The sequence below is a fragment of the Aulonocara stuartgranti genome, assembly GCF_965226115.1.
Source record: "Aulonocara stuartgranti genome assembly, chromosome: 10".
Classification (NCBI taxonomy): Eukaryota; Metazoa; Chordata; class Actinopteri; order Cichliformes; family Cichlidae; genus Aulonocara; species Aulonocara stuartgranti.
In genome coordinates this window covers 31,519,553-31,532,010 of record NC_138946.1, presented here as the reverse complement: position 1 = coordinate 31,532,010, position 12,458 = coordinate 31,519,553, and the positions used below count along the sequence as shown (strand labels likewise).

The following is a 12,458-nucleotide window of genomic DNA, read 5'->3' as shown; positions in this document are numbered from 1 at the left end:
TAGTCCAGTTCAGACATGATGACTGATGGAATTTTCTCATTTCTACTCATGTTTTCCATTATGAATGTCTCTCATCATGACAGTGGTTGGGTGAATTTCCGTTGTGTTTTGTGTGCTTTCGCAGCGTTTTTCTTATTGCTGGTGTTGCAGTCCGTTTGGCCTCTCAGGGCCACCGTATCATACAGTCAGGGATGCTGTCCAGCATTGACTTGTTTTCTTTACAATAGGCTAGGCTGGTAGCTGAAATCAACTATGCTGCAAACACAAAGTACAATTTAATGTAACCTAGGTCAAATATAAATACAAATTTGATTAAATGCACTCATAAAACTTCAAACCTAAAGAGGTTTTGCTCTAAAACATCTAAATTTTAGAGCAAATAAGATAAAAGTAACAGCTTTGTCAGCCACTGAAAAGATACACACAGTGTATCATAAGTGACATGAAAACGACTGTGTCGTCAATGTCACGTTTCAGATATGTTTTTATAATGTGCTATTTCCAAGGACGCATGGCTAATATGATATGAATATGTTGTGTTCCAAAAAGCTCATAAAGATGTAGTGGTGAATATGTTGAACTTCAATTATCAAGATTCCTTTTGATTTGATTACAAACACAACAGCTTGTTAAAGATGAGCCCAGTCGCTAGCATTCATTAATCATTCACAACTTTCAGATGTCTAAAAGTTGTTAACAGCTTCACCAGATTGTAGTTTTAGTGGGTATGTTTAGAGTCATAGAATGTGCATTTATAATAGTAAAATGAGTCCAGTCAGCTGGAGTCTTTGAAACCATTAAAAGGTCAAAAGGTCAATACAGTTTAAATGTGTGTTTCCTAAAATGTGTTAAATATACAAACAGAGCCAGCAGGCTCTCAGTTTGAGGCCGAATTCTTGCTGTGATGAATACGTTCCCACAAAGGTCAGGATGAGCCAGGATGTTCGCCACACAAAAGACCCCTGCTGGGGCACCAGGTAAATGTCACACGTTAGTGTATACATTAACATCGTAACATATTTGCAGTGCCTCTATGAGTACAAATAAACACATCCTACAGCTGAATTATCTTACATTGCTTAAAGAGATCTTTTATTTGCGGAGATGGAGATTGGTAAGTCATCTCGCTTCACCTAGCTAGAATTTGTATCGAATACTGCTACAAGACTCCATACCAGAGCCTCCAGACATCCTCATGTCAAACCTATGCTGATCTCACTGCACTGGCTCCCCGTTTAGATTCAATTCCAAGGTCTGGTGTTCATTTTTAGGGCTCTGGATAACCCACCCACCTACACAAGCAAATTTTTGCAGCCATGTCACCAGCAGGGGCCTCGGTTCTTCTGATCAGGGCTTTTTGTCAATTCCCAAAGCTCTCATAGAAATGATCTATGAGCTCACTGGACTCTTTTTAAAATGGCATGTCTTTCTTCTGAGCCTGAAGAAGTCACTTGGATGAAACGTTCCTCCCACTGGAAATCCTACGTCCAGATAAACAGTATAAACACTGGGAAAAGGAGTAAGTGGCCACCCTTACTCTCCCTGAAATTAAGTTTACTTCCAGAAGTATTAGTCCAAGGGTTTCTTCAAGTTAATGACTGCCTGTGTTTCCACAGTGGTCTATGTTTTTCTGCCTCCTGTCAAAATGTTATTTACTGCAAGCCTCACCCACATAGTTCCTCTACTTTTGAAATACTGCCCTTCAGTAGGGACTGCAGCACAAACTGCAAATTATATTTCCCCAAGCAGCTGGTGAGCTTTAGTAGTCCTGGTTGAGGAATGTTGTGGCCTTTGACACAAGCTGTTTTTTTTTAAAGTTCATAATTCACCATTGAACTTATGTGTCCCACATCCAGCTGTATATTAGACTACACATCTCAGCGGATTAGTGCAACCTCCTCCTGAAAACAAACATTATAACTGAACAAAATTATTTTATTAGACATTTCTTCAGGAGACTTCGGTTATTTTGCACAACTACAATTTAGTGAATATATCGACATAACTCACAATGTAGCAACACCAAAACTCAAACACAATATGAATAACAATGAAATATTAAAAAGCTACAGTGGATAAGCAATGCAACAGGATTATTTCCAGTGTTACATCATACCAGTATGTTAGATCCTTATCCTTTTTCTGTAATCATGACAATAAATAACCACTGGAATTTACCAGCTGTTAAATAAGTCACACGTATGTGCATGTGATTGAGCGGTGTTATTTCTAAACCCATGTTCATGTGCTCTGTGACACAGTTCTGTTCACACAGTGAATTTGTTGACCTAGAAGCCACCCTTGGATGTCACTTCAAAATCTGCTGTCAGTCCTGTTTTCCTTCATATACATTCATCCGTTACCACAACAGTTTCTGACACCAACTATATTTACGTAAGGAAAGTGACAAAGAGTACAAGTTAAGCGGTGTTTTGTTTTTCCAGTCAAGTAAACCTACATGTTTGTTTGTGTTTTAAGGTATAGTACGACGTTAAGGGACATATAGAACTGGCTAGACATAAAGACCAAAAATAGGGGGCAAAGCAAAGCTTCTTCTGTCTGAAAGTCACTCTCTCTCTCAACATGTACATCTCCTTTTTGAACCAACGTTTGTTGGCTGTGAGCTGAAACCAGAGCTGTGAGCAAGTGAGCTTCGGTGGTGCCGCTGGGTCAATGTGGGCTTCAGAGTGAGCCAAGAAGCTAATCTATATTTTCCTTTATGAATACTGTATTGGGTTTTAAAATTGAGTGAGATACAGAGGGACTTCAAGAGAAATCTATATTTAATAATTTTGTTGTTGTTTTCAACAATGTATCCAATGCTTCACCGACTTTGCCTTCTGTAATCCAGGACGACTGACTTCATTTCACAATAGTATCTGTGTGTGTGTGTGTGTGTGTGTGTGTGTGTGTGTGTGTGTGTGTGTGTGTGTGCACATGTTTATTGGGCCATCAGAGGGTCTGATTTTGCTCTTGGTTGTGGTGAAAGTGGTGGTGGTGCTGTGGGTTGTTGAAGTGATAAGGCTCATGGCGATAGTGGCCATGACAGATGACAGGATGCTCGATGCCTTCACTCTGCAGCTCATCCTTCCTGTGAACTCCTTGTAGCTTGACCACCAGCTCCTTGATGAAGGTCTGAGGGTGAAACAGAAACCCAGTCCGTTAAGAGATCTTTCACACTTAACAGCACAACCTAAATCTAATCATTTCTGTCTATAATACACAAGATCTAGTATTTAAAAAGTATTCCATGACTCTGCCCACAAAACAAACAAAAAACTAAACAAAAATGGAATTTGAATCAAATCGATTGACAATGGGGTTAATCCTACCCACAGCACTCAGGCTTACTGCAGTTTACTTTGGTCTTTTTTTGTTTAAAATAAAAGATGACAGTAATAGCACCTCCTTATGGCTCACTGACTGAAGCAACACTGGACAATAGTAGAATTTAATATAACTAGAAAGTAAAATGAAGTTACAATGAGCTCAATATAATTACACGTATGTACTGTGTAACAACTGCAACCTCTTCAGGAACTCAGTTATGCCTTTGCCAGTTGTAGCCCTGATTAGATACGCGAGATTGGTAATACATTAAAGATGGGAACTTTTTTAATCAGATATTTAGGGTTTGTTTTTTTTATAGATTTTATTTATAGGAGACCATAGTTGTGTCGGTTGCAACATACTTTATATGTGGAACCATCTGGAAGCATCTGAATCTACTATTACAACCCTGCAGCCCTTATCAGACAATCAAAAAAAAACAAACAGCTTCTTATTTGATAACAATTAATTGTTGTGAGGCACGAAGCAGAACCAAATGTAGCGTTTAATCATTTTTCCACACATTCTTGTTTAAGAGTATTCAGTGTTCATATGTCCATAGATGGAAGAATGTCTCGAAGAGCACCAGAGTCCCGGGAGAATGACCTCAAGGCTGCGACGAGGGAGGTCCCCCCCCCCCCTCCATGTTGTGATGTGGTGTAAATGTCCTCATGAGTAACTACTTAATCTGGAGTTAGATAAAAGTTTAAATGGTCAAAGTAAGGTCTAGTCCATGTGTATAGAGGTTTAAACACAGAGTCATCATCTTTTTCTTAAAAAAAAAAGAAAAAAAAATGGGGAATACATGTCATCACAGCAGATATCTTTCTGAAAGTGCTACAGCTACTGTTATATTCTTCAATGTCATACGCCAGGGGTAGGGGAACTCCAGGCCTCAAGGCCCAGTGTCCTGCAGGTTTTAGATGTGTCCTTGATCGAAAACAGCTGATTTAAATGGCTACATGACCTCCTCAACATGTCTTGAAGTTCTCCAGAGGCCTGCTAATGACTATGTCATTAGATTCAGGTGTGTTGGCCCAGGGCGATATCTAAAACCTGCAGGACACCGACACTTGAGGCCTGGAGTTCCCCCACCCCTGCTATACACCAACACAATACAGAGCAGCTACAGGAACTACCAACATAGAAGTCGATTATGTTGTTAATAATCTTATTTCTTCACTGCACACGACTCTGGATACTGTAGCTCATCTAAAAAAAGAAAGCCTCAAACCAGAGGTACTTGACTCACCAGTATAATTCTTAAATGCGAACCTTAAAGCAGACAACTTGTAAGCTGGAGAGGAAATGGTGCCTCAGTAATTTAGAAGATCATCATTTAACCTTGAAAAATAAATTGTTGCTATATTTTTTTAAGTCCTCTGTAAAGCTAGAGCTACTTATTATTCATCACTGACTGATGAAAGTAAGAACAATACCAGGTTTCTTTTCAGCACCGTAGCCAGGCTGACAAAAACTCAAAGCTCTGTTGAGTAAAGCCTGAGGAAGTCAACTTCAGTAATAATTTTCTCCAAGCCATCAACGTGTCTTTTAGACCCCGTTTCTACAAACCTGCATAAAGAAGTGCTGCCATTAATTAATGTTTCAATCTCTAATAACCAGCTATGTACCACAGGCCTTCAACCTGGTAGTTGTTAAACTGTTACCAGCAGTCTTCACTAATTACATGCCAATCTCCAACCTTCCTTTCATATCAAACATCCTTGAAAGAGTAGTTGTCAAACAGCTAACAGATCATCTGCAGAGGTTTATTTGAAGAGTTTCAGTCAGGTTTCAGAGCTCAGCACAGCACAGAAACAGCTTTAGTGAAGGTTACAAATGATCTTCTTATGGCCTCTGACAGTGGACTCATCTCTGTGCTTGTCCTGCTAGACCTCAGTGCAGCGTTCGATAATGTCGACCATAATATCCTATTAGAGCGATTAGAACATGCTGTAGGTATTACAGGTACTGTGCTGCAGTGGTTTGTATCATATCTATCTAATAGACTCCAGTTTGTGCATGTAAATGGAGAGTCCTCTTCACACACTGAGGTTAATTATGGAGTTCCACAGGGTTCAGTGCTAGGACCAATTCTGTTTACATTATACATGCTTCCCTTAGGCAGCATCATTAGAAGACATAGTGCACATTTTCACTGCTATGCAGATGACACCCAGCTCTATCTGTCCATGAAGCCAGATAACACACACCAATTAGTTAAACTGCAGGAATGTCTTAAAGACAAAGACCTGGATGGCCGCTAACTTTCTGCTTCTTAATTCAGATAAAACTGAGGTTATTGTACTCGGCCCTGAAAATCTTAGAAATATGGTATCTAAGCAGATTCTTACCCTGGATGGCATTACCTTGGCCTCCAGTAACGCTGTGAGGAACCCGAGTGGTTTTTAACAGGATATGTCCTTCAATGCACATATTAAACAAACATGTAGGACTGCTTTCCTCCATTTGCATAATATCTCTAAAATCTGAAATATCCTGTTGCCGAGTGATGATAGAAAGCCTAGTTCATTCATTTATTACTTCAGGCTGGAAGTCATTATCAGGAAGTCCTAAAAACTCACTGAAAAGCCTTCAGTTAATCCAAAATGCTGCAGCAAGAGTCCTGACAGGCCCTAGAAAGAGAGAACATATTACTCCTATATTGGGTTCCCTTCATTGGCTTCCTGTTAAATCCAGAATTGAATTCAAAATCCTGCTCTTCACATACAAGGTCTTAAATAATCAGGCCAGTAATATTATCACCCCAATACTCTAGTTTCTAGAGTCTCCTCCAAGCGGTCGAAGCAGATGGCCGTCCCTCCCTATGACTGAGTGTGTCTGCGGTTTCTTCCTGTTAAACTGGATGTTTTTCTTTTCACGGTTGCCAAAGCACTTGGTCATAGGGGGTTATCACATTGTTGAGGTTCTCCTGTATTATTGTTGGGTCTTTACCTTACAATATAAAGCACCTTGAGGACACTGTTGTTGTGATTTGTGAGTTGTTGGTAGCATGTGATCGTGATGCCTTTAATTTTATGTTTAGCATTACACTTGGTTAAGCTTTTCGCTGCTTTAGCTACTTGAGCCCTATAGTTTGTTGAGACATGCAATACCCAGATATATTGTGTTATGTAACAGTCTACGTGCAGGTGAAAAAACCAGATGCCCCTGCCATGTAGAAATACTCCCTGTCCACATTTGTTTACTATGAACATTCATAAACATTCATCAGAAGTACTAAATCTCTGTGTTAGTATCAGCCGTAGCTGTTGCAGGTGTTTTACATTCATTCATTACCTTCATTAATTGAACCTATTTTAAAACAATATTCACCTAGTCATACGTGCACTGACTGTTGAATATTGTATGTGTGCTTGCTTCAGTCATCACCGATGCAAACGTCACATCCATCCACAGCTGTCCAGCATGGAAACTTTAGACTTGGACTGCTCACGTTTATTTAAGATAAACTTTGCAATCGATTTCTGCACAAACAGGAGTGTGGTTTTTGTCCCTTCCACTGTTAGTAGTGCAGACTGTACAGAAAAGATGGATGCAGCAACCGTGAAACCATTAACCGAGTTATGGACTAACATTTTGAAGCCTCAACAGCATTTCGGCTGCCCCCATGTTAATCTTTGTCGATCTTGTCAGGCACAAAGGCATCCACTGCCAAAACAATACTCTGCTTCAACATCTATTTTTCTTTAAATGAGATCATCAGTGACTAAATGCTAACAACTGAGATCATCAACTCATTAGGAAAGTGTTTATTGAAGTTGTACTGAAAACTTTACTTTTTAGGGCATATAGTCCATGGTGAGGAGAGGATATAGAAGGGAAGAAAAAAATGTTTCAGTGCTTGGATAAAAGTGAATCAGTTTAATCTAATCCATATCCAAAAAGTCTAATAAATTAAGTCTGAGTTAAAAAAATAAAAAATAAACAAAAAAAATGAAAATGCAGCTCCTACACTGACTCTGTTTGTTCCAGAGAGCCTCATTGTTTCAATCACTGAACTGGGGAAAAAAAAAAAAAGAGCTGTTGCTGAGGAATGTGGAAGGACCGCAGGAAGAAAGACGGACTGTAGCTTTAGTTTAGCTCACGTGCATGTTTGCATCAGTGCTTGTAAATGCAACTTGCAGTTTTAACTTACCTCTGTGCTGCTTCTGCACTTTTGAAGAAGTTCCTGTTTTTTAAAAAAAGGACAGTGTTAAAACAAACCTTAAGTTCACACAACTGTATAAAAAAAAAAAAAAAAAAATGTTTGTATGAAGATGATTTGACTTATCAAACTTATCGTTTTGACTCCGTTTTGCTGATTTCTAACTACTATTTTCCATTATTATTGTTATGTGGACATATCTATACCTAATGAGAACGTAGCAACCTGTATACAATTTAATTTGTAAATTTCTTTGTTCGTTGTTACATAAGGGGGTTTGTCTTGAAGAGTGTCTACGTCTACCTGCTCAATTTTGGACTTGTATACCAACCTCATTAATGCACCTTGTGTTTTTTACTTTATTTATTTGGTCAGAAATAAAAAACAAAATGTCCATTTATCTCATGCCAAAATTGAAAAGATAGCGATAAATGCAACAGGTCATATTACCTGCAACTTTTTGACACGCTCCTCTTCATTCGGAAGGTCGAGCAAATCGTCAATGTTAACCTCCTCTGGCATGTCACTCTCCTGAGGGCAACACATGGACATGGAAGTAATGAAAACACACATGTGGAACGCTTCAGCGAGTCATCGTAGAAGGCATACACACGTCACAAGAATGTGACAGATGCATGCTACAATACTGATTTTGTTATCAGTTGAAAAATCAAGTATCGTCCGTTTTCCTGCAGTTGGCATGCACTCAGCTTTAAATGCTTTGTTCATCTGTTTCTTTGTTTAAGGGGCAACCTATGGCGTTGAAAAACTAGGCCAATGCGGAGGTTTCAAAGACTGCTGTTTGTCTAGATAGCAACTGAAGCTGGGTTCAAGAGTTAGTCATTCCCCATAGAATCACATATTAATATGCCCAGCTTTATAGCACTAAAAAGCATGTTTACAGCTTGGTACAAAGAACTGTTTCAGCCTCTGTGGATAGTTTCCCCCTTCATAATTATTTTGAATGAAATTCACTTGGATACAAAAGTTTGGGGGGTGGCCGCTTTGATTGCCAGGTGGCCAGAAATAGGCAGCTGGAGCTGGTTTAAATCTGCCTCAGATTAGACCTTATCTACTACTTTAAGTCATTACACTGGATCTTTACTGTGTTTGTGTTGTCGGTGCCTTTTGGAGCAGGTACTAACTCATAACTTAAGACTTTGTCCTTTCAGTTGTCAGTGGATCCAAAGTAACTATGATCATGTGAACAAAACACATCCGTCAAACTGGCGATCACTACTGCAAACCAACCACCAGCTTTATCTCTCTGTAGTTACTATTACTACTTTCTTCATTCGTAAGTTCTTTAAAGTAGTTATTTCATTTTCTCAGCACTCTTTATTAATTAGTACATTTTCATGTCTATCCTTGATCACCCTGACCTGCTGCACATCCTTTCCAGTTCAAGCCCTCTGCCAAGCTAGTGCAAGTCCTTCTCTCCTTCAGTGTCCAAGCTAGCATAAGCTCACTATAAGCCTTTTCTTTTACTTTGTCTGTCTTTGCTGTATGTCTAGCCTACCCCAATCCACTTTCTTCATCTATGTACCGATCTCAATTTTTCTGTGCCAGCTTCCTCCTTTGAATATTTTTGTGTACTTGCTCATTCCACTGCTGAGTCTCCTGGTCTTCTTTCATTTGTCCAGACGATACAGCAAATACTTCAACACGTCAGCTGTACTTTCCCAGTTATCTGGTAACTCTTCCCTACCACCTAGAGCCTGTCTCAACTCTTCCACTTCAACTGGCTAATAAAAACCATAAAAAGGAATAGGCTGAGATTAGGAGAGGATTCACTCCCTGGGAATGATAATTTTTGGAACACAAACAGCTGATAAATTAAAATTAAATCTAACAGAAAGTCACCATTGGATGGGGACTTTCACCATTTGGATGAACATTTTCTAATATGATGGTCTAAAACATCTTCATACACACCACACCATTCAGAGAGTCCTCACACCCTCAAGACTGAGCTTAAAATAAAAAAAAAGTTTCATCCCAGGATAAACTGATCACACAAAACAACTTTTGCACAACTTTACAGTAATATTCTTACCAGATGTCTGTTAGTCAGCACATACACAGTATGCATACTTACAGGGACTTTCTGAATACCCAAGTTCTAAAGGTAGGCTACCTTTATGCTGAGAAAAGAGATTCAGCCATGTGCAAATGTCCATTTTAACAGTCACTAAGTTAAAAAGACTTCCTGAAACATTTAACCTCCATGTCCAAATAGTACTTTAAGCTTTAATAGTAGCTGGAATATTTACATTCAGCCTGCAAACATTAATTGCATTGTTTAGGCTGTGGGGACCGAATGTTAACAGTGTTCATGTAATAGGCTACAGTAAGAGTGACGTGTTCTGTTTGAACAAACAGCCATTGTACAAGCTGAGTGAAGGGCCAGTCCACCCACCCATGCACACCAGTGCACTGCACTGCCTTTGTGATCAGGCCCCTGGCACTTATAGGACTGCAACTCTATGCACTATAACAGCAACTCCTGTTTTTAGGCTTGTTTTATTTTTGAAAACAATGAAATGCTGTTCTTGAGTGTGACATGACCTTATGTTGCATAATCATACTTGGTTGAGTAAGGTCGGTTCACTGTAAAGGACCATTTTACAAAAAAAAAGCATTTGTCTCACTCAGAATCTTCTGGGTATGGGGATGATGAGAAAATTGGTATGTTCGCTCCTTTTTATTTGGAGAGATGACTTATCATTGTAACCATCTGAATTCTGCCATTTTAAAAATCAAACCAGACTTTCATTATAACTCTTAAGTCCAAAAACAAGAAACTTTCCCTGAAACTCCTGTTGAGGGATTCTAACATCTTGTCAGCTGCTTCCCAGATGTAGTGTTTACCCCCTCCTGGGACATAAAACCAGCATTCTCCCTCCTACCCCCTCTTCCTTTTCTCCCAGTTCCACACTGCCCATGTAAGGCAGAAAGCTCCAAGACAAATACAGATTTGTGAGACAGGAACAGCAGCAGATCTCACATCTACAGGATGTTTGGCCTTGTAAGGACAACATAGTGCCCCACCCCTCATTCCCTAAACACCTCATAAATCAACAGAGACCTGAAGATGAGTCTCAGGAAAGTGTCTTCACGCAACATTCTTGTTTAAATATAATATTTTCCATTTCGCATTTCAACTTGAAGGAAACTGTTTCCAGGGCCTACTCCGTGGATCGGCTTCCTCCGAGGCGTGGACGTCTATCAGCAGAGAATGTACCTTCACCTATCAGCAGAGAATGTCCCTTAGTCTGTAACACAGTCAAATATATTCTCAAGTAATATTCAAGCATGCCATTCAGCGTGTTAGTACGAGCAGCTCGGGAGCAGCTTGGGAGAACAAGAAAACAGAGACTGCTTTAGATTGTCTTCCCAAAGTGACTCAACTTTATTCACAAGTACAACAGTTTATATAGAGGGTAAAATTCATGAGACAGCAGATTTATCAGTTTAAACCAGTACAGACCAAGATAAGGGAGCGTCTTCCTGCCCTTGGGTGAAGAAGCATCCTTTGTGTAGTTTATTAGTTCAGCTACAATTGTGATTATCTCAGCGACATATTTTCAAGGCACAAAACGAAGAGTTCTTTCATTAGTGAAATCTGAAACAAACCATTTGGCCTTCAACAGGCGTCTAAAAGATTAAGAAACTAATGTAGCTGAGGGAGTGATCTCTGTGGTATTTCAACCTTGTTGAATGACAGAGTTTTCCTGTATAATGTCACTATAAAACAATATCCAGTAAATGCTCCCATGGTACTAAAATACCTAACACAACTTCTTCTCAACTCGAAAGCTTTTAAACGTGTTGGACACGCAGACAGTACTGTGCAGTATCCTAAATCAGTTCACTTCTCTCAGAGACACCCACCTGCCCCGCGTACAGTCTATCCAGGCTCTCGTCGATCCACTTCTCTACGTCGAGGCGTCGCTGCAGCTCCTTCCTGTTGTACTTCACCGTAACCCGGGCATGTCTCTTCGGGATGCTACGACTGCACTCTTCGCCGGCGTTTTCTTCGAGCGCTGCGTCTGTCCACTCGGCTGCCATCTCTGCTGCCATCTCTGCTGTGGACTGGTCGGGCTGGTTTCTCGCCTTTTTGACGCGCACGGACGGGAGAGGAGCTGGGAGGCGACACAGCTCCCACCTTTTTTTTTCCTTGTTCCTCTTGAGATGTTTTTGTGATTTGATAAAAACTGAATTGAATTGAATCTTTGGCTTCTCTGGAACATAGAGCAAGTCACTGAACCATTCCGACTGTAAAACCTTTAATAAAAACAAGAAAAGAATAAATAAATACATGAAAATAAAAGAAGAGATATTTTCACTTTCTAATTACTCAGCTGTGCCTGGTTAACCGATTGCGTCACTTAAGCTCATGATGTCACAGGCGCAACGTGTGTAAGCGTTCACGGGGGGCACATGGCATGCACACCTACCACCACCTCAGGCACTTAGCGAGACCTCTGAAAGGAGTGGGTCCTTTCTCTTCAACAACTAATCTTTTTACGCTGCGTTACGCGGATGCATCCATCGGTGTGCATTTAAATAGAATGTTAGTAAGTGTTTACTATCTAACACTATGTGCTTGGAAAGTACACTTACATAAAAAGAGCATAGGAAAAAGTGCTGGAGTGACTCCTAATGGGATGAGCCATGAGAAGAAGAAGAAGAAGATTTGATTGAGAAGCACTGAGCTGCTACTTACCCTTTAAATTCTGTGGAAGCACCAAGAGTGTACTTTGTTTAGGAATCTTCCCAATAACACATAGTAAAACTTTCTTTCTTACAACTATACTCATTTTCCATTACCTTTCACAGCTTGACAAATGGGTTAAGGTTGGGTGGTTGTAGTGGTGATTGGATCTTATTCACCACTCAATATTCTTGGTCTAGAAGCCATAAAAGAGGGAATGCACCCCCCCTTCAACCCTTAGGG

General features: G+C 39.9%; 1 protein-coding gene across 1 annotated transcript; it reads right to left on the bottom strand.

The window, feature by feature from the left end:
• Positions 1-1,914: 1,914 nt before the first annotated feature.
• On the bottom strand, positions 1,915-11,900 carry ppp1r14aa (protein phosphatase 1, regulatory (inhibitor) subunit 14Aa). Its single transcript, XM_082550199.1, has 4 exons — positions 11,393-11,900; positions 7,949-8,029; positions 7,490-7,522; positions 1,915-3,135 (listed from the first exon to the last, which is right to left on the bottom strand). Exons 1-4 carry the CDS (start codon positions 11,819-11,821, stop codon positions 2,953-2,955), a joined length of 726 nt encoding a protein of 241 aa, XP_082406325.1. The 5' UTR covers positions 11,822-11,900; the 3' UTR covers positions 1,915-2,952.
• Positions 11,901-12,458: the final 558 nt, after the last annotated feature.